This window comes from Vigna umbellata, chromosome 1 (genome assembly GCF_029865625.1).
Source record: "Vigna umbellata cultivar VRB3 chromosome 1, Vumbellata_1.0, whole genome shotgun sequence".
Classification (NCBI taxonomy): domain Eukaryota; kingdom Viridiplantae; phylum Streptophyta; class Magnoliopsida; order Fabales; family Fabaceae; genus Vigna; species Vigna umbellata.
In genome coordinates, this window is record NC_142165.1 from 41,954,155 (window position 1) to 41,980,449 (window position 26,295).

At 32.5% G+C, this 26,295-nt stretch overlaps 3 protein-coding genes across 8 annotated transcripts; 1 reads left to right on the forward strand and 2 right to left on the reverse strand.

The window, feature by feature from the left end:
- Positions 1-2,142: 2,142 nt before the first annotated feature.
- RPN13 (regulatory particle non-ATPase 13) lies at positions 2,143-8,522 on the forward strand. 3 transcript variants are annotated; one of them, XM_088103170.1, is made up of 14 exons: positions 2,143-2,332; positions 2,509-2,568; positions 2,932-3,024; positions 3,111-3,170; positions 3,687-3,725; positions 3,805-3,879; positions 3,970-4,036; positions 5,272-5,350; positions 6,549-6,664; positions 6,755-6,778; positions 7,267-7,361; positions 7,436-7,513; positions 7,601-7,683; positions 8,211-8,418. In XM_088103170.1, the coding sequence occupies exons 2-13, from the start codon at positions 2,530-2,532 to the stop codon at positions 7,661-7,663; spliced, it is 828 nt and encodes a 275-aa protein (XP_087959296.1). In that variant the 5' UTR covers positions 2,143-2,332; positions 2,509-2,529; the 3' UTR covers positions 7,664-7,683; positions 8,211-8,418. The 3 variants fall into 3 exon arrangements, with proteins under 3 accessions (XP_087959296.1, XP_087959294.1, XP_087959295.1); XM_088103168.1 differs by having other exon boundaries at positions 2,145-2,332; positions 7,601-7,655; positions 8,211-8,522; XM_088103169.1 differs by lacking the exon at positions 2,143-2,332 and adding an exon at positions 2,707-2,769 and having other exon boundaries at positions 2,554-2,568; positions 7,601-7,655; positions 8,211-8,522.
- Positions 8,523-9,367: 845 nt separating this feature from the next.
- LOC124848880 (Protein kinase superfamily protein) lies at positions 9,368-14,942 on the reverse strand. 3 transcript variants are annotated; one of them, XM_088103165.1, is made up of 6 exons: positions 14,569-14,942; positions 14,217-14,503; positions 13,023-13,158; positions 11,983-12,119; positions 11,251-11,374; positions 9,368-10,301 (listed from the first exon to the last, which is right to left on the reverse strand). In XM_088103165.1, exons 1-6 carry the CDS (start codon positions 14,642-14,644, stop codon positions 9,901-9,903), a joined length of 1,161 nt encoding a protein of 386 aa, XP_087959291.1. In that variant the 5' UTR covers positions 14,645-14,942; the 3' UTR covers positions 9,368-9,900. The 3 variants fall into 3 exon arrangements, with proteins under 3 accessions (XP_087959291.1, XP_087959293.1, XP_087959292.1); XM_088103167.1 differs by having other exon boundaries at positions 14,217-14,485; positions 14,569-14,941; XM_088103166.1 differs by having other exon boundaries at positions 14,217-14,491; positions 14,569-14,936.
- A 1,297-nt stretch (positions 14,943-16,239) lies between these two features.
- On the reverse strand, positions 16,240-21,626 carry LOC124848881 (lupeol synthase-like). 2 transcript variants are annotated; one of them, XM_047326698.2, is made up of 18 exons: positions 21,249-21,626; positions 20,950-21,135; positions 20,039-20,128; positions 19,671-19,868; positions 19,368-19,452; positions 19,082-19,248; positions 18,785-18,973; positions 18,572-18,685; positions 18,325-18,444; positions 18,098-18,220; positions 17,833-17,931; positions 17,691-17,747; positions 17,549-17,595; positions 17,320-17,463; positions 16,945-17,122; positions 16,768-16,848; positions 16,588-16,671; positions 16,240-16,497 (listed from the first exon to the last, which is right to left on the reverse strand). In XM_047326698.2, exons 1-18 carry the CDS (start codon positions 21,441-21,443, stop codon positions 16,372-16,374), a joined length of 2,283 nt encoding a protein of 760 aa, XP_047182654.2. In that variant the 5' UTR covers positions 21,444-21,626; the 3' UTR covers positions 16,240-16,371. The 2 variants fall into 2 exon arrangements, with proteins under 2 accessions (XP_047182654.2, XP_087959289.1); XM_088103163.1 differs by having other exon boundaries at positions 16,588-16,848.
- Positions 21,627-26,295: the final 4,669 nt, after the last annotated feature.

Below are 26,295 nucleotides of genomic sequence, written 5' to 3' on the forward strand. Positions count from 1 at the left end.
TCAAATAAATTAAAAATGTACGTAGGAAATTTAATATGCATATCATAGAAATAAAATTAATATGGTTGCTTCATGTATTAAAAAAACATTTTGTTGTTAACATAAAGGAAAATTCGCATTCTTCATTTGTTCAATTTTGTATTGAAAGATATTTTTATGTCGAAGATAGTTATTAGAATTTTGATATAATTCACAACATCAATGATTTATACTCAGGTTTAACAGAGGAATAAAAGATTTCTACTTTTGTTTTTCTTGTTGTAATTATTTATGTTTGATTTTTTTTTGTATATATAATTTTTTTTTGTTCCCCTTTATATTGATCTCTTTCTCTTTAATGATAATAAAAAAATTTCTTTTGAAAGTTCTTCTTTTGAGTATTCTATCAAACTTTATCATGTATCAAATTGAATATTTCTGATTCTCTCATGGTCACTTTGATCTCTTTTTTCGATCATCTTTCTAACCACGTCTATTCTTTATTTTTTTATCTCGTAAAAAACTCAACCTTAATTATTGTTATCCCTCCTCTCTCGGACACCTTGGAAGGTTAATCTATCTCACAAATACGATGTCTCGTATTGCTTTTGTTGTTCAACAACTTAGTCAACTTATCTCTTTTTCACGACAACCTCATATGCAACAACTCATGAGAGTTATTAGGTACTTAAAGAATGCTTTTGGTTATGGATTGTTATATGTTGCTGATAATTCTTCTAGAATTCAAGTCTACTCTGATTTTGATTGGGCCACTCATGCTACTACTAGAAGATTTATCTCTGGCTTGTGTATCTTTCTTGGAACTGCTCTCGTTTCTTTAAAGTCAAATAAACAAACCATCATTTCTAAATCATCATTTGAAGCTAAATACACTTCTTAACTTCTCTAACTTGTGAACTACAATGATTGTAGTACCTTTTAAAAGATTCACATATACCGCGTCCTACTCCCTCTTTAGTTTATTGTGATAATAATTAGGCTATCCACATTACAAAGAATCTTACCTTTCATGAGAAAACCAAACATATACACACGGATTGCCACATTACTAAACAAAAGTTTCAAGATGGTCTCATCAAACTTCTTCACGTACCTTATGCCAATGAAGTTGTTGATATTCTTACAAAGTCTCTTTATCTTTCTTCTTTTAACACTATTATGTTCAAGCTGAACATGCATAATATTTATGTTCACCTTGAAGGAGGGTAATATAAAGATAACACATCTTTTTATGTTTTTCTTGTGGTAACTATTTATGTTTGATTCCTTTACTAGGAATATAATCACTTTTTTCTTTCGCTTTCTATTTATTTTTTTCTCTTCAATTATAATAAAAAATATTTTTTTAGCATTCTGTCAAACACTATTAATGTTTCATAATAACATAATATAATATTTTCCTTATACACTAATAAACACCTAAAGTGATTTAGGCCAAGTATTTATATATATATATATATATATATATATATATATATATATATATATATATATCAATTATGTCTCTTTTACAACTTAAAAATGAATGACTTTTTTTTAACGGGACACTATTTGTATTTGGTTTGTTGTACTTTTATTTCTAGTTTATGCAAGTATCACGTATTCTCTATGTAGTGTACATTTTGGATACTAAGTTATAATTCGATAAATGATCTTTCTTAAACTTTTACATTGTCATGTTTTCTTATTACAACAGTTTGGGGAATGCATCATTATCTATTAGTAATAAAAGAGACATGATGAATATCATAAATGAAATTGCTATCTTAAGGAAATCGATGAAAAAAACACAAAAATATAATCAGATATAAACTCAAATAACATAAATAATTAACATAATTTTCAATTAAAAATGTTAGATAGTTTTCTTTCTTATATATTATTTAATATTTTCATTATGTAACATGATACTCAATTGTTTTCCTTTTGTTATATTCGATTTCCCTCTTTATATATTGTATCAGAAAAGCTCGAGTTATGTCAATGTCTTCCCTTTAAAATCTGAAATCACTTGGATAAAATTCGAACTTAATCACACTATTTTGGAAAAAAATATTCCTTTATTCTCTTATTTTTAAGTAAAGAAAAGGAAATAATTATGAATTGATTAATTAAAAACAGTTTATTTTGAAGAGGAAGGTTGAAAGGGAAAGGAAGCGTTACTGAACAAAACAGAACTGAACAGTGTGAAATAAATTAGAGGGAGGAACCCTCGATTTGTGCTTTCGCTCTATCTTTTACAAATTTTCCCTTTTTCTTGCTGTGCTGAGTTCAGTAATTCCAGAAACATTACGCAATTTTCAAGCCGAACCCTACTATCAACTAAGCACTTGTAAGTTCGTTTGTCTTCGTTTAGGGTTTTGGTTCTTTTTTCCTCTCAAAATAATCACCAGAACTGATATTCGCTGCTGATTAGTAACGGATACTATTCATTGCTTAGAATGCGTGTTTGCATGTTATTTTGGTTTTGTTTTTGAAATTCGTTTGGAATTGATTCATGTTGTGTAGCTCGGTTTACAATCTGGAGGTATGAGTTCGTCTTCGGCAGATGTTTTTCCAGCAATTCAGGTAATAATGCTCCTTTTGTCTTCTAATCTGGATTGAATTTTTTTTTTCTTCAGTAGATGTTTCCCTCCCTTTTATTCGGTCACGAAATCTTCTCTACGTTGAGCGAAACATAATCTGGATTGTTGTGAGAAAGCTCAGGGTAGTGCTGTGCTGGGATGCTTATTGCATTAAGGATTCAGAGTACTTTAAATGTAGACGATGGTGTGTTTGTTTTAGTTGCAGTGTATTGTTTACCATTTGATATGACGTTAATGATAATTTTGTTTTGAATTTGATGAATAAAGTAGGTTTGGGATCAAATTCTCAAGTGTTTATCATTGTATTTTTCCCTCTGTTTTTCATTGGATAAAATATATATTACAGGAAGTTATGCTGGAGTTCCGTGCTGGTAAAATGTTTCTCGAGGGAAAAAGGGTTGTTCCTGATACACGAAAAGGGCTTGTTCGAATTGTTAGGGTATGGTATAGTTGAATATTGAATAATAATCAATATTTTTCCTGGTATTTTAAACGCTTGTCTCAAAGTACTTGCTTTTGTCTCAGGCTGAGGAGGGATTAGTCCATTTCCAATGGCTTGATCGCACACAAAATATTGTTGAAGATGTATCCTTTGTTTTCTGTTTTGTTATTCACTTCAAGGGAGTATCTTTTGTTTTCTCCGTGATTCAAGTATTTGTAATGATATATAAAGTTGGGAACAGAAGGAACCGAATGCTTATTGGAACAATGACACATTTTTTAACCACATGTTAACATTGTGAATATTTAAATAGTGGAACACTAACAGTCTGCTAGAAGCAAATTAATAGTAACTGAAGTCTGGAGATTGAGCTGTGAACTTGTTAATATTTTACATTGTGCTAAAAATGAAATAAGTTGGCCTCTTACAACTAGTATAGGAAGTATCTTGTCATGTTCTGGGAGTTCATTTTTTTAACATCCGTAATTTTAAGTTCAATTTGATTGCGGGACTCAAATCTGATGTCTTCTGAGTTGTTTTTCCTGTTCCTTGCTGACCATTATTCTGTTGATTATTATCATTCTCTTTTTTACAGTACCACTGTGAGTATAATATTATGTTGCTTTTCGCTGGATTTTTCTTGACCCAAGCTAACACAGGATCAGATTATATTTCCCAATGAGGCTGTTTTTGAGAAGGTTCCATTGCTTTACTGTAAATAATTTTGGTTTTACTATTTTTTGATGATTATAATGACTCCAATTCTTGGTTGCATAGATTAATCAAACATCTGGAAGGGTTTACATATTGAAGTTTAATAGCGATGACAGGAAATTCTTCTTCTGGATGCAGGTAGTTCTACTGCTTAATTTCCTCTTATTCAGTAAGTGTTGCCTGTATTACTAGTTTTTACATTTCCGTATGATCCTTCATTGTATCCAGGAGTCAAATGCAGACGGTGACTTGCAACTCTGTAGCTCAGTGAATGATTACATCAATAGACCATTGGGTAAGTTGCTCTGTTTTTACTTGAAGATAGAAAATGCCATACTTCCTTTTTGTTAGCTTAAGCAGTCTTTCTGTCATCAGTCTGCTTAAATGCCATTTGTGAAATTAGTCATGGCAAATATTTTCCAAGTCAATTTTTAAGTAGTTTTGGAAAATATTAAAGTTTACTTTCATTTTGAATTATTGATTTTTGGCTCTGAGAAATTTAGTAAATTGGAAATCACTTCCAAGAAGTATACACAGTCCATTGTAATCCAACTCTATTATTGACAATTCTTTTCAGAATACAAGAAAACCACTGATCATGTTACAAGTGGCTCTTAATTATCATCTAAGTTGTGTGATATGGGTATGGGTGCTTTTAAATGTTCAGGTATGGGTTTGAAATAATATGAACTTGCACATGCTTGGGGGGATCAGTTACTACAGGATGTTATATAAAAGATACAAAACCATAAAGTATGGAGGGTTAAAATCATTTGTTAAACGCAGTATTCTCAACATTTTAACCCATGCCAGCAAAAATATCAGAGGAAAACACACATTTGGAAAGTATCCATATGGTTCATTAACAGAAAATCGAACAACTTAACTACAAAACTCGGTGCTTTGTGTGGACCTTTGTACTCAAGTGATTAGTGAATATTGGTTACATACTGATCTGTGATAAGTAGTGGTAACATATATATACCTGGCATGGCTAGCTACAATAATATTTAGAAGTACCCATGTCTCACAGATTTTCATTGATTGCTTAAGGACCGTAATTGACTGACCCTACAGGCATAACTTCAAATATCTGATGTTTTTGTATAGTTTGGTTATTGTTTTATGAGAAGATATAAGTATATAACTAAAGCATTTTATAGTTGTTTATTTTTTTGGTTATTTGATCCTTTTGATTAAGGTGGCTCATATTTTCTTGTAATTGGAGCTATATTATCACAAGAATAAGTAGTCTGAGTTGGCTCATTATTATCTTACACATGCGAATATCAAATTTCATCAGTCCACTGCCTAATAGGTGAGGTGATCCCAGGCACTATGATTATTAATTATTTATGCAGATGTGTTTCTAGCTGTGTAACAACACTACTGAAAAAAATTGTAGTTGGAAACCTTCTGTTTTGTTTCGGCTCTTGGATATTGTTTTGAATAAGGTCTACAGTTATTTCATAGTGGCATAGGCAAATAGATAAATTTATAACATGGAAATAAATATATACTGATTTACAGAGTTAGGTGAAGAGGAGCCTGAGGGATCTCTTCCACTTCAAGTGTCTGAAGACATGGCTGAGGATGACATCACATCTAGGTATTGATGTATTTTGGATATTTAAATGTTTACTGATGCTTGGGATCACAATTAATGATTTCTTTTTCTTGGTTTTGTTTTTCTCTTTTAATTGATGAAAGTAATTTTCACTTCTTGGTACAAAATACTTTATTTCTAGATCAGGTGAATTCTGGTGAAGTTCCAATGAAAGTGGGAAATTATGCATGCTTATGCGTTTTCTGTTTCAGATCATCTCACTATCTACTATCTACTTTATTTACTTCCCATTTTTGACCCATTTGCTAGATACCCGTGTTCTGTTAGACTATTTTAAGACACTGGCAAACCCACTTTGACTAGGGTTCTTAATGTGGCTTTCCAGCATTCATTATAAGTCTGGTGCTTAGAATAAAAAATAGATCTGATTTGGATGTAGTATATGCTGTTTTTATGACAAATAGTTCTTTAATGAAGAGTCTTAGAGAGTGGAGTTAGATCAGATCTAACTCAACTTTACAAAGTTAGCTTATGAGGTAATATTTACACCCAATCACTTGTATACTATGATTTAGTCATATTTTATGTATATGTGAAATCTTTGAGAACCCCTCATGTGAAGGACTCATATTTTGAGTGTGAGACTAGATATTTGTAGGTAGTTTGACATCAAATGTCATGATATATCAAACAAACCTTGTTAGGATAGACTCTGATACTATTATAAAAAGTAGTTTTGTCTAACTATCAATCCTACAAATTTGACTTGCAAGGTGAGGTTTGTAACCATTTATATATACTGTAATTTGATTATATTTCTAGTTGATGTATGATTGCCAATAAAGAGAAAGAAAGTATTATTTTGTTTAACAAATTCTCTCATCTCAGCCAGCCAATGGTCTATGTTCTAAATGACTCATGACTTCATTATTCATCTCCTGCCAAATATCTTCAATTTTTTTTCCAAGCATGAGGTTATGTATTTGAGGTCGTAGTGAGTCATGACCATTCTTCTTTTGAGATTTGGTCAGTCTAAAATTAAGGGTACATTTTATAGGGAGAACTGTTTAGTTATGCTTTTGATTGGAAAATCAATAGTTGGGATGGGATTTATGATGGAACATAGATACATGTGTGGCAAACTATGAAGTTGTTAAAATCTCAATTTGTTTTTTTAATTGCTTACTCTTATATATAACCAACCGGACACTAAATGTATTGGATTTTTTTTGTTGAAAAGAGCTGCAAACTTAGGTATCCCAAACTTGCGTGTGGAAGCAACTAGTGATGTACCGTCTTCTGGTCGGGTTAGATTGGAAGATCTCCAGAGAATATTGAGTGACATTGGGCCTGCAGGTAACAAATTCACTTGAAAGAAATATGTATTTTATGTATTTTAAAATTGAGACCTAACACGTTATATTTTTTCTGATGAGATGTTTGCAGATAGTATTGTTGATCCTGATGGAGGTAATCTTTCCATACTATATTCCATTCCTTTTGATTACAAGGATGAATATGTCTTCGATATATAATATTCCATGCTATTTTTTACATTCGAAGTTCAAAACTAGAGACTGTATGGCTCTTACTGAAGTGCATTTCTCAGCACGATGATGAGAGAGGAATAAGTATGAACTAACCAGGATACACTATTTTATCTGCTTAGTTATGGGTAACACAATCTTTGGTTCACCACTTGAATGGTATTAATTTTGGGGAGGCTCCACGGGTGCTTAATATGCATTAATATGCATGCGTAATATTATAATGTCCAAAGTTTCGTGTTTAATGCCAGTTACCATTGCTGGTACCATCCTTTCTGATTTGGAACTTCTGATTGCCAATTTACAATGTGGTGGATTTTTAGGAATGAGTTAGGCTCTTTATTTTCCTTTTTTGGGGCAAAATGTTGGTAAAATAAATATACTTTTGACAGTTTTCCTGTATGTCTCTAGGCTTGGGACTTGGCGATATATTGAAGCCTGATCTAATAATGCCATTGATGGAGACATTACCTTTGGAGCAGCGTTTAGCTCCCTACTTACCTGAGGTAGATGTCAATATGGTAATTGAGTTTTAGTATTCCTTAAGTTACAGATTCATGCAATATTATTTTTGATGCAGGGTAAGTGGTCTCCAGAAGAGATATTGGAGTTGTTACAGAGCCCACCTTTCCGTCAGCAAGTAGATTCATTTACTTATGTGAGAACAAAAGGGCCTCATTTATCTTATTTTACATTTATTTTCAAAATATACTCAATAAATGTGTTTATTTATTTATTGCTATAGGTACTTCGTACTGGGCAGATAGACTTGTCTCAGTTTGGAATTGATCCAAGTAAATGTGAGTAGTACTTGGTCTTTTAGCCCGGGTATTATTTAGTTCTATTCACATTTGTATTTTCTTCTCTAATCTAGCTTCTGGTGAGGACCTGTTTTAATGGGTGCTGATGGAATCGTCATGTTGTTCCCTTTTTCCCTTTGGTATGGTAGGGGGTTTAGAATAAACTTTTTTTTATCGAGTTTGAAGTGAGTTGTGGGAAAAGGGGCTTGTCATTGAACACCAGCCTTTTTTAGGGTTAAAACGTGTTGTATGGTTGTCTTGTACGGAATTGGGAGTTTACTATTTTATGCGTTTTTGAGAAAGGTATGGTAGGGGTTTTAGAATAAACTTTTTTTTTATTGAGTTTGAAGTGAGTTGTGGGAAAAGGGACTTGTCATTGAACACCAGCCTTTTTTGGGGTTAAACCTGTTGCATGGTTTCTTGTACAAATTGGGAGTTCGCTATTTTATGCGTTTTTGAGAAAGGACACAAATGAGAAAAAGAAAGGCTAGAAACTAGTATCGAATTATTGGTTTGATAATTTAATATTGATGGTAATTTTTTCTTTCATGGCAGACAAGTTCACAGTTTTGTCTTTTCTTGAGGCACTTGAGGATTCTGTTTCCGAGTCGTTAGAGTCTGAAGAAGCTAGGCAAGATGATCAGGATTTAAGATCTCAATCTTGTAATCGTCATGACGCAATGGATGAATCTCAGTAGAGTGGCTTATTCAGCATCGTTCTTTTTTTTTTCTATAAATACAAGAATCATCTCATGTTTTTATATTTTTGGACATTTTCTGCTTAAAAGAAATTTAAAATGCAGTAACAAGTTGCAAATGTCATTTGAGAATCTTTAAAGGTTATATAGTGAAGTATTGATCAATAAAGTCTAAGCAATCTGCTTCCCGTTTCTTCAAAAAACTTTTTTCGTAAGTTAACATGTATTAATAAATCAAATTTTAAATATGTTTTCAGTCTTCTAAGCTTGAGTTTTATAAATGCTATGGGTCTCTGTCAAATAGATGAGCATGAATTTATTATTTATGGTAGTGAAATTATTATTTAATATGTAATTTAAATTATTCGCAAATAGGCATTAGTTCAGTCAGCCCCGTATCAACCTTGTGTAGCTTCTCTGGAGCTGCTTCTACGTGGGCAGTGCCACCTTTGTGCAGGCTCTAAACCTGAGATCTTGTATTGCTCTTGTAAAAATGTTAAAGTAGTGTTGAGTACTGATTGATTTTGGAAAGGTTGATAGAAAAGTGTTGAAAAGTGGTTCTTGATAAGAAAAACGTCATTGTTCAAACTGTAAGCAAACGACCCAACTTTGACCGGTTGGATTTGGTTATCGGCATTTGAAAATTTTGATGATAACTAAGGTGAATGCAAATTAGTTTTAGGCACTAAAAATATGCTTGAAATTGTTGTCCTTAATGATTTTTCACTTTTCACATAGAGATCATGGACAGAATAATTTTCAACTATTGACTTTTAATAATGATGTTTGACTACCAATATGAAAAATTAACCCCAATAGTGTTAACTCTACAGGTTTACACCAGACAAATATTCTCAATTTTAGATCGCAATTTTTACTTTAAAACGTTTTAAATCCAGTTTTCACCTAAATATTAGTCAGTTCTTTAATTGGTAGTCTTACTTCTTTAAGTCTATTTTTAGACTTTTCCCAACACCAGCTATACTGCAAACTCGCAACTAATACAAACAGCCATTAATTTTAAAAGAAATATTTCTGAATAATTTAATCTTTAATAAATAAGTGTAACCCAAATTAAACTAAATGTGAGTTACGCTGATAGACCGACCTATTCACATACATCCTCACCTATAGGATTTGACGCACAACATATGCTTTTAACGGAATGCATTTTGAGTGCACAGATGTTAAAAAATGTTTTACAACTACTCTGTAAAATATTCCAATAAACAGCGTCCTGATCACTAGAAATTGGAATAAAGACAACAGAGGATGCTTAAGCCACATAATTGCCTTCGTCAATTCTGCTCAAAGCAAACATCTCATCTGGAAACACCAACCGGACCCACCTGCTCAACATTTTGTAGAAATTTTAATTGCCATCCACATCGGTGAAATTTCAACTTCTGGAAGAGAAGACAACTTTTCGCGAGCACAAACTTTGGTGAAGAAACTAGATGAATTAGAGTCATACAAGGCTGGTGCAGCTTTTTCTTCCAGTCATGCTTCACACGTGCAAACCCCATCAATTTTAGTTTCGTTTTGCCTTAAGTTGGAGTGTCATTGCTGCCCTTGGGAACCTCGTAAAGGGTTATACTACTGCTAGCACCAGTTTGAAGCATTTGATCTTCCTCATTTTCCTCCCTTGACTGAAAGTTATCGAGAATTTCAACAACCTGGCTCATTAGAGGTCTTCCTTTCGGGTTTTGGCTAAGACATTGGTATGCTAAATGGGCTACCTTTAATGCAGTTTTACTTGAATATTGTCCCTCTAATTTTGGGTCTAAAATTTTCAGAAGTTTCTTATTATGATTCAGAAGCGGGCGGGCCCACTCGACCAAGTTGTGCTCTCGGCTAGGCCTGCTCTTGTCTAATGCCCTTCTACCAATAAGCATTTCAAGCAGTACCACCCCAAAACCATATACATCACTTCGAGCTGTCAAATGACCTGTTCACGATGACAAACAGGTTGGTTAACAGATGTAATCTCACAATTTAAGGTTTAAAGAGCTGTTGTAAACAAGAAAAGAAAACATTGTTTTTTTTCTTTTTCTACAGCATAAATAGTTACTTAATTTAGAAATACCAAAAGGACAGTCCAGATCCAGTGCACAAGGTCTCACCTATTAGGGGCTGAGAAGGGTAAATGTTCCCACTCATAACCCCGCAAAAAGAGAGCCAGCTTACAGGTTTTGAACCCGTGACCTATATGTGATCACATGGCAGTAACCTTATTGGCTAAGGCTCACCCCCTCGTATACTAAATATTAGAAATAAAGCACTAAAATTTGACTCGTGAAATATGCTTCAAGTAATTACACGTGTTCGTAAATGAGAGACCAAAAGAAGTTGATTTATGTTTTAGAGACTAAAACGAACGTACAAAAACATATTTAACCGCTAAAATTTAACCACGTCTGGTGCAAAGTTACTTCTACCTTTTCATTTATCATTAAAAATATTACCCAGACCGAAAAAGGGAATAAAAAAAGAAGTTATGACATATTATGACCTAATTCAAAAACAAAGTTCAAATATGATATAATATAAAATACAATACCAATTCCAAATTTCCAACGTCACAAAACTCCAACAACGGACAGAAATCTAGAATCTAAGAAATGACCTACTTGTTTCTTTGTCTTAGTCTTGATATCGAACAAATTTAGAGAATCCAATTTAACACCTATCGAATATGTTTTAATGCAATGCATGCAGGCTTTCATTTCCAACAATGAGTTCAGACATCTCCAATAAGAGTTGTTTATGACAATTGTTTAAATCGCATAAAAAAATGAATATTTGCACTTTACTTTTATCATTTTACGAATTCTTAAAATTTTGGAGAATTCAGGAGAAGGAAAACATTCACCCATCAACAGCTTCTAGTAACTCACCAGTCATGACATACTCGGGAGCAGCATATCCATAAGTGCCCATTACTCGTGTTGAAACATGGGTTTGGTCCCCCATTGGGCCATCCTTTGCAAGACCAAAGTCTGAAAGCTTCGCATTGAAATCCTGCAAGTTTATACATACCTCTATTTATTAGCAGAAACCTAGACAAACTTCACTGGTTTCACAGTGACTCACAAATAAACATTTTGAAAGAGTTATAACCCGTTTTTCCCTACATTACTTTTTCCGAATTTGTTTTTTAAGAAAGGAAATAATTTGGTGGAAGATCTGTGATTTGATCGAATAGGACGGTCTTCTATTTATCAAACCAACAAAATAATAATTTGCTAGAAAAGGGAATTGTGCAATAAGCATCTTAGGATAAAAATCCTCTAAAAAGAATCAAGAAAATAGAGACCACACATTAGAACAAAGACATATTGATAAGCAATGCTCATCAATCGCTCTGCATTTTAGCCATTGAAAGCCCCGAAAAGAAACCATTATCAGAGCACCACAGATGCAAAAATAAATTTTTATCCCGGCTCCTAGGTTGAGTAGTTATGGAAGACCAAAACATGGTTTTTTTGTCCCTTGCACATTTTGCTGAAGCTAAGAATATCTATTGATGTTAAACAAAAGAAACGGGTTTTGAGAAAACTACAAATCCCAGTTTCTAGTAAAAAGTTGGAAAGAAAAACTTATTTTTCAGATTAGAATAGAAGACAAACCTCGTCTAGCAAGATATTTGAAGTCTTGAAGTCACGATATATAGTAGGTCTTTCTGCACCATGAAGAAAAGCCAGCCCCCTCGCAGCATGTAAAGCAATCTTCATTCTTTTTGACCAAGTCAATGTTGAGCCCACTCCTAGCATCAATAAACAGTATGATGGTTAGGATGGTAAAGTAGAGGCCATTTCTTTACCAGTTTTGTCTTTTATAGTTACGCTACAAGTAGAGGTAATGCACTTATGGAATAGAATGGTAAGAATTATAAGTTTACTCAAGGCTTCCGTGTCAAAATGGAGCTTTGACAAAAGATGGAAAACTAATTACTACATGAATTGCTGACAAAACTGGGGGCCTTATTAGGTTATTAGCAGGTGAAATTTCAAAGAAAGCATTTACAGACAGATGGATCAATTTTTTCCCTCTTGTTTGTCAGAATGAAGCTTTGACAAAAGATGGGAAACTCATTACTACATGAATTGATGACAAGACAGGGGGCCTTAGTCGGTCATTATCAGGTTAGATTTCAAAGAGAACATTTACAAATGGATCAATTTTTCCAACATCTTGTTTGATCGTGCAATTAACTCATCATGCTACAAGCCATCTAAAAGATAGAAGGCCAAGTACTTCAGAATCATGCAGAAGGTTAAAAATATTGAAGGTCATTACGACTTTGGAACCTTTGCTCCCCCAAAGCAAACTACATCCGAAAAACAGCCACTACAAAAAGGGGATAAACGGGCAGAGAGAGAGGACAATAAGGTGGTGTACACTGTACACCAATTTGAAGCCCAATGAAGGCTTCGCACTTCAAATCCACAAGATGGGTGTTAACATAATTGAGCTACTCTTTTAGATAAAGAGATAATTATGTACCCTTCGTCAACAACATGAAAATTCAAAACACAACCTCCTCCCCTGGGTACAAACCCAATTACAGATAACATATTAGTTAAGAAAATAGGCTGATCCCAGTACATAAATAACCTTAGTCCAATTTGAAATTTAAATACATTAGCAAATTTCATGCAAAACTTACTGCGAAAAAGATGTTTCTCCAAGCTCCCACTTGCCATGTATTCATAGACCAATAACCGGTGTTCGTCCTCACAGCAATATCCAATGAGCTTCACCAGATTAGGGTGACTGAATTGACCTAAATAGTTAACTTCGGTCTGCAAAGTAAAGAAAACCATAAAGCTAAGTTCAGTCCTGTACACTCTTTACTTGCATAAACTCCTTTCCACTCTAACCATCAATTCTCATTATCCAAACACCAAATCAAATTCAACTAACAGAATGCACAACAATAAATGGTCCATTATTTACTCTTTTCAACTTCCTCAACTCCTAACGATGGCAGAAAAACAACCAATTGCAAAATGCACCTCACATAACACGTTGGGATTATTTAGCCAGCATATGTTAACAGAAACAATTAAGATAGAAAAATGGTAATCGTAAATGTACTGCTGAGATTCTATACCCAGCGTTCACCCGTCATACTAGGCTAACTACGTGTGTAGATATAGTTAGTAAGTGCTTAATAGAAAATGGATGTAACTGTATACAATTATCAATGTCTACCAGTGGCACCAATGGTTAAATATATATTACAAGTAATTAATAATGTCATAAGATTACTAAATTATCTAATATTTTTCAACTTTGTCTTCCAGGTAGTTGCGTAAATGATGCTTGTATTATACAATTACCAATAAGTATTTGCTGCGCTAAATGTTAAATATGTCCCACAAGACCACTATAGTGCTTCATAATTAGTTGAAAATTTTGTTCGTTAAACATGTGGTCAGGGAATGGATCGCAAGTTCAGCATAAGAAAAAATAAATAAAAACTGTTTAGAGATGAGATTAGTCCTTAGATTGATTTCAATACCCCATATTCACACACACAAAAAAAGTCTCACAGGTGTTTAATACTTTCATAAAATTATTGAAATATGTAACGGTCATGTTTATAATAAATGAATATTTCTGTGCAAATATGAATGTGTAGTCAAGACACAAGTAATAGATTAATATGCCTCTCTCAAGTGGTTAATATGTCACGACCTTATTGAAAAGGTGTGATGGTGGTTGACTGATCATTAAATTCATTTAACATGGCGGGTGAACACTGAGCGCACGTTTTTCAGCGGGAACATTACACTTTTTATTCAGATAAAAGGAGTTCAATGTTAAATGGCAAGAGTAGGAAAAGTAAGTTACGTACGAGCCATTCCCTGTCTCCTTGAAATCCTTCGCGATTAAGTTCCTTAATTGCGACCTCAGTGGTCTTGTAACCCGACCTCACACCATGGTCTATGACGCCTTTATATACAACTCCGAAGCCTCCTTCTCCCAAGATGAAATCGGGACGAAAATGCTTCGTAGCAAGCCTCAGTTCCTCGTACGTGAAACTATCCACATTGCTGTATCCAACACCTTCGCGGAGATCTTTGATGTTTATGGAAACAATTGGAGCGGCAGATTCATGACCTACTGATCCTATTTCAGACGCTAATGAACGTCAACCGATGAATACGACGAAAATTGGATCGGATGGAATCGTAAATCAGAGTTACCTTGAGGCTTTGGTTTAGCGTTGGAATCGGAGACGGAGAGGTTGCTCTTGTCTTCAATGCTAAAGCAAATCCCCATGAATCTGGATCTGGATCGAAATCGCAGAAAACTGCATTCACGTTCCTTTTCGCTTTGGAGTCCCCTACATTATTTCATGGATTTGAGATGGTTCGAGGGAAAATGGAACCAACTACCAAGAAATTGGAATTGCAAATTGAATTTGAAGAGAAAGATAGAAAGAGAGAGAGATAGAGAGGTTTGACTGAGAGGAGTGAAGAATGATTGATGGTTCAATGGCGTTGAGTTCACCAATGAGCGTAGATAGCGCCAAAACCAAGGGCTTCTCTTCTTCTTTCGTTTTGGTCCCGTCTCTGTTACACAAAATACCCTCTAATCCCATACTATTTACACCTTTGCCATTTCCGTTAGCAACACTTTTTCTTTTTATTATGCAAGAACGATCTTATTTCAAATCAGGGAAACTTAAAAAATGAAAATTTAAAATAATGGAAGTCAAGAATTTCATTGTGTAGGTAAGAATAACAGTAATATCAAGATTCAATTTCACTATATTATTAAATATATATCAATTCATTTACACAAGTTTTAATAATATACTTGAAACATTAAAACAATAAATGGTTTGATAAATGATTAAGTAATAGAATATGTTTCATTAATAATATTGATATGATAATTCCTTTTTGGAAAATATTGAGCACTTTAAGGTCTAGAAAATAAATATTCACAAAAATTTATATTTCATTACTAAATGTTATTTTATCTTAGCCAACATAATTTATAATTTTCAAATGAATATCTCAAATTATAATAGTTATAATAGTATTATAATATAAATAAGACTTAAATATCAGTCTTTATTTCTGTTTAGTTTTTTTTATATAGTATTTTTTTTCCAATCAAATTCTAATTTTTATCAAATTTATTTAATTTAATCTTTTTTATAACATTATTTAAATAGTTAATATACGTGAATAATATATGTTACAGTTCATGACATACATTTATATGCTATAAATTATTTAAATAATATTTATAAAAATCTTGATTGGAAAAAAACTAGGATCATAGAAAAATTTAACAAAAACGGAAATCAAATAAGTATTTAAACTTGTAATAAAATAAGATTATTATTATTAGAGATACAACTATTTTATTTTCTTACTAAACTAATTTTTTTAGAATTCTTCATTGATTAAATTTACTTTTTCTCTTAAAATATGATTATTTTATTACATTTACTTATTTTATAAATTGGTAGCCTAATGGTTATGAATAATAGATGAATTATTGTAAATTTTGTCCACTAAAATTGAGACGTTACTCATTTCGTGGTCCACAGATCCAGAGAAAATACAAAATTTGGCATTTTAGTATTTGACGTGTTTTATATGACTAACCGTCTAATTCCAATAGCCCAACGACATTACCATATTTCATTGTTTCTTACGGTAATCATATTACGTTTGTCACGTCCAGCATCAGTATTTATATTTCATTGTTTATTACGATAATCATATTACGTTTGTCACGTCCGGCAGCATGAGTATTTAGAATAGTCCTCTGAACAAAAATTGACAGAATTTTCTAAAAAAATCTTAAAATAATTAATTAATAGGTTTTTTATCTTAATATAATATAGTGTTGTAATTGTAGAGCTTAGGCTTTCATTTCCAACACAAAACTAATCTGATAAATACATTATAATTTGCGTATTATTAAGCCTATGCTAATGAAGATGATCCATGATAACGCTGACGTATACAATGGGTGCATTGAGAGCACTAAAGCATTTGATTTGTTTGAGTAAATACACGACGACGATACTCTCCCAGAACCCATATGGGAAAAATGTTTCTGTATGAAGAGTAGTTTAGAGTACAATTCCTCATAAATACACCAGTGATCTCCTGTAGATGGATAAGGGAAAAACACATTCATCACAAAGAAAACACGTAAATCGTTCATTTCACTTCGCATGAGATCAGAGTATTTTTCACCTGTTGGGGGAAGTCTCCATCTTCCATCTGTGAATTGATCAATAACCTTATTCCACGCTCTACTGCTGTTGGATCTATCTCAACCTTTTTCCCAGCAAAAAAAAAAATCACTTTTAACACAATAGCAGCTACGAAATTGAACTCTATAGCAGTAGCATATCTAGAGATCTGTCTACTGACCTGTCCTGCATCAATAAGGGACATCAAAGCCCATGATGTTTGAACCAGGTTTGCTCTGTTGCCTTCTAGATTTGTATATACCTGTTTGGAAAAGATAACATCTCATAGTCTTAAGTTTACTTTTTATACTTTTGTTCGAACCATTCTTGTGTGATGTACAAAAAGTAATTTTTATACCTTGTTTTGGCTTGACAGGTAACTCTCACCCCATCCTCCATTAGGAAGCTGCTTTGACAGCAAAAAATCGCAAGCTTTGCGTAAGGCATGACTGTTACGGTAGTTTTTTCCACAGTCTGTTAACCCCTTTACAGAAAACCAGGTGCCATATGTGTAGCAAATTCCCCAACAACCAAACCTGAAAAGTTGAAAAGTTGAAAAGTGTAAGGGTTTGTTTGGCTATGGTAAATGAACTAAACCTTGTACCTTTTCAACCAAATATAGCTCAAGGAAATCAAAACACAAAATCTTATTTATTGGAAATAACAGTTGAAACAAACATTTGCTAAATAAGTAAACATAAAACTACTGATACGAGAAAGAAAAGAAAAATACCATGATCCATCAGGATTTTGTGCCTTTTCAATGTAATGGATTGCTTTAGAAATGCAATAATCGATTTCCTTTCTTCTGTGTTTTGGATATAACTTTCTAAACAGAGCCAGTCCCTGCATTGCCGATGATGTGCACTCAACATACCTATTTCACAAACATTTCACACAGTAAGCAGAGAGAATTGGAGAAAAAAAATACTGCATGAACAACAATGACAGCGTAATCTTACTCCATCTCAATGAGAGTGCCTTCAAAGATTTCAGTAGGATTGAATTTCTGCAGCAGTAGACACGAGTATATCTCTCAGCTATAACAATGTGGTGAAATATATATAACTCAGTTTCACAAATCAGAAAAACTCATTTTCTTACCTCTAACCAACGGTAGGCTCTTTGAGGCTCCCAAGCAGGGAATCCTCCATTGCTGCTCTGTAGTGTTAAATGCAGTTAGTATTACAAAATCAAAATTACAGTTAAAAATTTCACGGTGCATTCTAACTAGAGAAAACCACACCTGAAGAGATAGGATCACATTCACAGCATCGTAGAATCTATCATCTTCCATTTTCTCACCAACTAGTTCAACAGGCATTTGTGACAATAGAAGTGCAGCCTGCAGAGAATGTGTTTGCACCATGTCAAATTCTACTAAAAGTTGATAGACGAAGTTCACTTTAAGCATGGATTAATTCAAAGAATTCATGAAAAATAAGCAGTTATATTTTCTTAATAAGTTGGACCAAACATGCATTAAATTAATCAATTGAATTTATATGAACCTTTAATCCTTCTGCTGTGCAATCAGAGACTTGCCAACCCTGATCCTGCATTGAGAACGTCCATGCTCCTTTGGATATGTGTCTATGCATTGCTTCGAAGTCACCTGATGGATTTTCACGTACCTTCAATCAAGAAAATGAATGGTATCAAATTTCTCATTATGGTTCTGATTCTGAGTATTCTTCACGTTTATGCAAGCAAAATGCTTATTAACACGTAATGTAACCTGGGAAGCCTTCACGAAGTGATGTGCTTTCTGAAGTGTAGATCCATAATCTTCACTCAAATCACATGAAAGGATTGCTTGTATGGCTAATGCTGCATCCCACAGTTGAGACCCAAAACTCTGCAATTTTTTCAGTGCATTAACATGGTGCATTGTGTGACTAACAGTAAATTTTACGCTTTTCAGATTTTGATTATTCACAAAAGTTTTGTCCAAACAAATCCATGTAATTTGTACTGATGCTAACCTGAATTTTCAAGCCATCTTCTGCAAGCCAGAAGTAATCAGGGATTCTGGCTAAATGAAGTTTGTATGCCTCTGAGTTGGGATTTTCGACCCAACGTGCAATCAAACATAGCACCTGACATGTAGAAAATTCCATTCAGTAACCAACTTCAATGTTCTAATTGGCAATAATACTGTTATTTAATGGATTAAGCAAGTTTGTTATTAACATTACCTTCTCTACACTACCAATGCAAAGGTATCTACTATTTTCATCCTCGTAACGTATGTGATCAATTGCAACTTCTAGTGCCTTCTCTCTCAGCATGGAAAAGGGCCAGCAGTTCAGAAGAGGCTCTGCCACGTGATGAAGAGATGCCCATAACATATCTTGAATCAGAGGATGAGGGTAGTAGAGATCCTCCTGAAATTTCGTATTTATTAGAGTTTAATTCATACCAACATCAAACAGTTTCCTTAATAAAGACAGAACATCACTAAAAGTAACTAAAAAATTGCATCTAAAACAAACCTTGGCAACCCTGCTACGGCATTTATTCCAATCGATTTGACCATAATTCTGGTTGTACATTTCTTCTCTCAGTGATATGATTAAGTTGGTAATAGGACCCACAAACTTCTTCCCATACAAATATGACATGGGCATGTAAACTAAGCGACAGTAGCATAACATTTTTCCTGTATAACATTTGCAAAGAACTTCAATAAGCAAATAATTGTGGATATAAAAGAAGCATCTTTCATCACCCTTTCCCTTCCCTGATTAAATTATATGATTATGAGGCAAGATAGTAAACCTGGATGAATTGGGGTGTATTTGGGCAAAAGCCATATTTCTGGTGGGAGAGGGTTACACCCTGACCACTCATAAACTCCAAGGACCTGCATAATTCAAAATATACGTTTGTTCAAGATGTTAAAGTTCACTTATTAGATGATGCATACTATAAGTAGTAAACTATAAGCTTCACTTAACCCAACAAAACAGATTTGGAAAACAAAATTTGCATGTATAGTCTAAATTAGTTTCATCGACTACATTTATATAGTTTAAATTAATTTTATCTCTAGTCGAGGTTGGAGTAATATATATTTGTTACCGTAACCCAGAACTTTCCCCATGATGGAATAGCTTCTAAACCACCATGGTCAAGGATCCATTTTCTGCCTCTAGCCATTGCCCTATCTTCACCATCTTCAGGTCCTTCTCCAAGAATTCTCAAGGCAATGTAGCTCAACGCTGATCCAAACATTGTGCTGTGACCCTCTATATGGAATCCCCAACCTCCATCTTTGTTCTGTCACATGTGACAAGACCAATAGGTAATTAACTCAGTTGGAACCAGATTGCATGCAGAAATCTTACTTTTATGGTTTATTTTCAATTCCAGTCTTGCTTATTGTCCGAGCCTGTGTCAGGGTTATTTTCATTCTTATATGCACAAGTTCAGAGACATGATAAACATACCTGGTGATTATACAAATAACGAATAATTTCCTTCTGATGTTCTGTTCCTAAAACAGCATTCAGGGACCCTGTAATATAGAGTGCCATAACCTGAAAATATATATAGTTGAGCACATGTGACGTGAGCTACAAGAAAGAAACGTCTAAATTTTATAAATAGAATATGCACAATTAATTTATAAAGAACTTTAAAACTATATATACTAAAAAATATGGCAACAAACGAATGAAACCCGTTTTATAATTTAAAAGTAATGAAGTTTAAGAATGATGGTCATTTGTAAGCATAAATGTATCAAGAAATTAATCAGTCTAATTAATTTACGAATATAAATTAAAAATTAGTTATTTAAAAGATAAAATATAAAATCTAATAATATTTAAAGAAAATATAAAATTTTAAAATAAAAAAAGTAAACGTTTTTAATAATTACCTTTCAACATTAATTAAAACCACATGATAAGAAAAATGACACTATATATATATATATATATATATATATATATATATATATATATATATATATATATATATATATATATATATATATATATATATATATATATCTTTTAAAACTAATAAATCTTTATGGCAAGAGTCCTAATATAGGATCTTAACTTCCTTTTCTTTACATACCACATTATTTTTAAGATCCCATATTTAATTTAATTTTAATGTAAAAAGTTTATAAATCTTCATTTATTGATATTAATATGTTATTTACATTTCAACCTAAAAATATGTATTATTATGAAATATTTCTACGAAACAATATAAAAATAAAACTTTTATATTCATGTCCTAAAATCTTATTTAAAATAGAGAGTTTTAAATCTATAATCATACCAACATGAGTCATGAAATAGAAATACAACAAGAGCAAAAACTAAAGATATGGAGAAATGCTGACCAGAGGTTGAATGAAAAACAAAGGACCAGCAGATTCTGCAGGCCAGTGGCCATCATGGGCTTGAATTGAGGAATAAAAACTGATTCCCCTTCTCATCGTATTAATCAAACCTTCTTCTGTAACTTTCTCTCTGTCTGTCACCTTCACTCTCTCTGGAATCCAACCACACGTGTGCTCCTTCCTCAGCTGACACATTTCAAAGTCAACATAGTTGCATTTAAAACTCAAGAATAATGGACTTTGGAAAAGTCAAACAATAAGATAATCTCACTGGGAATATTGTTGCAGAAAAACGGTACCTGCATTCTGAGTAGAAGATCAGCACTTTGCTTATTGGAAAACCGATTTTTTCTGTATTCCTCTCTCACTCTTTCGATCTCAGCACGTTCTTCTGGAGTTCCGGCATTCGGATCAAACTCCCAATGTTGTCGTCCGATGAAGTTGTTCACGGAAATTAACCCTTCTCCTCCTTCTGCAATCTTCAACTTCCACATCCTAAGACAAAATCTAGTTACTAAGGGAAGATGATTAATGAAGCTTGGTTTCAAACTTCCAACCCCGACAACGTCATGTTTGATTCAAGTGTTCGGCATTAAATATATTGCCGAATGAAGCTCGGCGTGCCACGAGTTTAATTTTGAGTCCAATCTGGACAACTTATAAAGGAAATAGGCAATTAATTTACAAACAACAACCCACTGTACTTACCCACCCACGAAGACTCTAAATAATTCAAGCACGATTTTTTGTTTGCTATAATAAACAGTTTCAATCTTCGAAAGTCTCTTTTCAATACGCATTTTCTAACACATGGTGGAAGAAACTCAAGCACCAAACGAAACAAAAGCTATGCTTTATAACGAACCCACGACACGTCTTTGAAATAATATATTCTGGCACTTTTCAAATCTCACGTAAAGAATCATCATAGTAGTATTTGAAGAAACCACTAAAACGTTTTCGACAACTATAATAGCTTTTATAGGATAGAATAATCTCATTTTTTATTAGGTAATCAATCATTCATACTTACTTAATTTGGATTTTGAATGTGCTAAACCCTAGACCTAATTAAAGATCAAAAGTTCTTGCTCTATTATTTCATTATTAACAGAGAAAAAGTGAATTGACTAAAACTCCGTCAACATTAAGATGAATCAAAAGCAAAACAAAAAAAAATAAATTATAAATAAAAAAGTAATAAAACATGATTTGTATTCGTAATAAAATATGATTAACATGTGCTCTAATATTAGTAAGTTGTGTTCCTTTTTTCAGAAAGAGGGTTTTTTCGAATCTATAACAAGTTTTGTAAGGGACGAGACTGAATTTTAAAGTTTCAAACGCTTTTTCTCTTATTTAAAACATGAATTTTTGTTACATATCTGATGGACTGGGAGATAGAGAGTGTTAAAGTTGTCTATTTTAATAATACAGCAGACTAATATTTATAGAGATGGCTTAGGTCTAGTTGCTTACACACGCATATTAAAATTTAAATGTTATTATATCGTAAGGATTGAAGTTATTACTTTATTTTTTAATATTATGTGTTCTTATAAATCAGACTATATGTTATTACTATTTTATTTTATGCAATTACTTTCTTTATTATTAATATAGAAATTTATATGTAAATCGAAATTAACTAAATTTATCAATTTAAAGTATTTTTGTGAAGTGAAAATTTTAAATTTGTTTCCTAATTTTCTGATGAATCGACCCTGATTATTTTTAATTATCTTTCAATTTATATTTAATTTTTTCATTTAAATATGTTTTTATAACTAAATTGATAAATTATGAAGAAAAAAAATACTATGTAAAAATTAAAGGTAATTTTGAGATATCAACTAGTACTATCTTGGTAAAACTGTGATCACAACCTCTCAAACCATTAGATTATATGATATTGTTGAAATATAGTTTTCTACTATCACCGATGAGATTAATAATGGGAGGTTTATACTAAGAGAAATATTTTTTGCATTTTAATATAAAAGTTAGGTCTTTATATTGTTTAGTTGTGATATAGTACTTCATTTTGATCCCAAAGTTCGTGATTAAAGAAAAAAAATTCATAGTTTAATTAACGTTATTTATTTCCTATTTTGAGTTATTTCAGTAATAATTCAGTTTTAGCTTTATTAAAAGTGAATTTTTTTAATGTTCTTAAGATAATATTTTTGACCGTGATAGTTCATGTTTACATTTAGAGGTCTTTAATAAGAAATATCATTTTACATTTGGGAGTGAAGAAAATTTCTTTTAGAAAATCAATAAGTTTTAATTACCATAAGTTACCAAATGTGAAATACTATTATAATATTTAAATATTAAATATTGATTTTACTATATACTATTGTGATTAGGAAAAAAATAAAATTAAGAAATAATATAAATTTTTTATATAATGTTAAGAGAAGAAGTGAAACAAGATAGTTTTGGTTGTTGTATGCATGAATATTTTTCCATATTCTTCATTTTCAATTTCTTCATCTGTTGATCAAGATTTTAAAGTAATTTCAAAAAATTATTCAATTAATTGAAAAACAGAGTTTTAGTTGAACAAGTTATTTTGAAGTAAGCGAGGTATATTTATTTTAATAAGTTCTAAATTTATTTTAATATTTATTTATTTTACTTTGATGTCTTTATTTTTTTTTTGTTTTATTTATTTATTTATTATTATTATTATTTAGTGAGGTGTTTATAATCTTATTTTTATTTATTTAATATTATTAATTTATTAGTGATGTGTTTATCACATTTTTATTTTTTATCGTTACAAGCATGAAATTAGAAAAAAAAAATATTTTTGTGTCGGTACAAGGCATACCAAGATATACCGACTTTTTTTTGCAATAAAGAAGGATCTGAACTCAACCATTCCTAACTGCAATAATATGAGACAATATAAACATTATAAAGCGGGGAATAATTCAATTTTCGCGAAGACAAGGATTATAATTAAAATTTATTTTTTAGATTAAAATTAAGTTATATTAGCTTTATGTTTTATTTGATACTATAATTATTGGGTTGCTAGAGATGGAAATAGCCCAAACAGATTTTCCTGGTAATAGGTTTAGCTTTTTAGAACAAAACACTTTAAGAAAAAAAGTTTGTTAAGCATCGCAGTGTGTGTTTATATAATAATAATAATAACAATAATAATAATAATAATAATAATAATAAATATTTTTTCTTTTAATTTAAACAATCTTATTTTTCATTTTTTAAAATTTTCTCTGTTTTTTCACTTCCTCAAAATCACTAAACAATCGAAATACATCCTTAGTAAAGCGAGTTAGAAAAAGAAAAGTGGGTCAGATCATTCTCCAAAATACAAATAATCACGTGGAGTTAAAAAGGAGCAAAGGAAAAAAAAGGTGTTACTGTTTTCTATGACTGTGTTTGTGTTCGGCAAACAGAAAAAGCTTGTAAAGGGTAGCGGCTGTGACGTTAAAGTCGACTGTTAGGTTAACAGTGTTACGGTTTTATTTAATTTAGACTTCATGTAGATTCAACTATAAAGGAATTAATTAATTTGAATGTCGATTACGAAAGTTAATCAATACAAAATTAATTGGTTATATTTCTTCTTTTTAAAGAAATGTTCTTAACTTAACATTCCAAAAATACAATCTAAAACTATATAATAAAATTATATAATAGAATAATCACAATTAATAATATACACATCAGTCTTACATTAAAGAGAACGTACGGTCTTGGCCGAACGATATTACAGAAAGACCAGAAATTAAAATCAATGTCATAAGCAAATTCTGACCGAACGGTTTACAAAAGCCTATACCGAACTGTCATACTAACAAAAAGGGCAGGTGATCGAACGACCACCTTTCAATCAACTAAACTACTGACCGAACGTCCTACTGTTCGGTCTTCACCTCTACCTCGACCAGGTTCTCTTCTTCCTGCGCATCTTCCAACCGCTCGTCTCCTCCTGCTCACATCCACATGGATGATCATTGCAATGACAAAGACGAACGAAACATGACAAGACAGGAAACACATGGTAAGTTTATGTAATTTAATTCATGTATAAACATACATTTCACACAATCAATCAAACAAGATAATTCATCATACGTTTCATTCAAAGCCTAATACTAGACTGACTGTCCGGACTGTATGAAATCTGTGTAGCAACGACGTTCGTGCACCCGGGTGATGTAGTAACTGGGATACCCTCAACAGTTGCCACCCGAGATTAGTCCTATCTGTCCAAATTAACCATAAGGACTAGAACCTCCTGTCATTCCCACACATGACCTACCCTCCTCTACGTGAGGACGAGTACTCACGGAACATCAGGATGAACCGCCAGCTTAGCATGACCACATTCATACTTTACCAATTCCAATATTCAACCATGAGTCGTTCCTCCCCGGAACGCTCGTCCATAATCCAACACATTTCATTCATATCATATTCTCTTCATCTTTCATTATTATTCATATCTCTTAAAACATTTCTCACAAAATTAGTAAGGATACCAATTTCCAAACGTTCAACTTTCACCTTTAAATAGATCGAACACTTAGAGTGTGACCGAGAGGTCTCCCGTTCCAGAACAGACTAAAGCCGGGAGGTTTACTATCAGATTGAGAAAGAAACCGAGTGCAATAGATATCGCAAGAAACGAATGGAACGAACGTTAATTACAAGGTGAGCCAATTAGATGAACTGACTCTTGAGAGCTCCAACCGAACATCGAAAGACCATGCCAAGTACTAAGACTCTAGGCTGAAACCAATGGATACAGACACTTCAAAACATTCAAAGAATAATACTTAGAAGATGTCACATGAAGAAACCGAACGCTTATGAATACTTAGCTTATTTGAGTTTAGCATCAAGAAAACCGAATGTCAGTCAATGACCGAACACGGTAAAGAGAAAAACTCTATTGAAGTTGGACGAACGCTATTTTCATCAAGATAGATTATAAAAGAAACGAGTACGAGCGCTTGGTGTAAGACCGAGCACTACTAAACTTATATTGGAAAACTTGATAAATATAATAAGATACTATTGGAGTAGTGTTTTAAGAATAAACGAAAATATACAAATATATGTATATATATATATATATATATATATATATATATATATATATATACACACACACACACACACTTAAGTTTATAACCGAACGTCAGGAACCAACTATGCTTGGCCGAACGCTCATGCACAGTTTCTCGAAACGAAGACGCTCGTTCTCAACTAGGATTCTTCCCAAATGAAAGAATCCAATTATAACCAAGTTTGCTAGAAAAACCGAACGGTCAATGACCATTCAGTGACGAACGTACACTT

Bases quoted from the DNA above. Each gene is read 5' to 3' on its own strand.
- RPN13 (XM_088103168.1), top strand. From the start codon at position 2,530: ATGAGTTCGTCTTCGGCAGATGTTTTTCCAGCAATTCAG. The intron at 3,171-3,686 runs GTATCCTTTGTT...AAGCTAACACAG, and splicing joins CACAAAATATTGTTGAAGAT to GATCAGATTATATTTCCCAA. The intron at 6,779-7,266 runs GTAATCTTTCCA...GTATGTCTCTAG, and splicing joins TATTGTTGATCCTGATGGAG to GCTTGGGACTTGGCGATATA.
- LOC124848880 (XM_088103165.1), bottom strand. From the start codon at position 14,644: ATGGGGATTTGCTTTAGCATTGAAGACAAGAGCAACCTCTCCGTCTCC. The intron at 14,504-14,568 runs GTAACTCTGATT...GACGTTCATTAG, and splicing joins CGCTAAACCAAAGCCTCAAG to CGTCTGAAATAGGATCAGTA. The intron at 11,375-11,982 runs GTTTGTCTTCTA...ATAAACTTGCAG, and splicing joins CAAATATCTTGCTAGACGAG to GATTTCAATGCGAAGCTTTC.
- LOC124848881 (XM_088103163.1), bottom strand. From the start codon at position 21,443: ATGTGGAAGTTGAAGATTGCAGAAGGAGGAGAAGGGTTAATTTCCGTG. The intron at 19,249-19,367 runs GTTTACTATCTT...AATGTTATACAG, and splicing joins ATACACCCCAATTCATCCAG to GAAAAATGTTATGCTACTGT. The intron at 16,498-16,587 runs GTGAAAAATACT...ATCCATCTACAG, and splicing joins ATGGAGACTTCCCCCAACAG to GAGATCACTGGTGTATTTAT.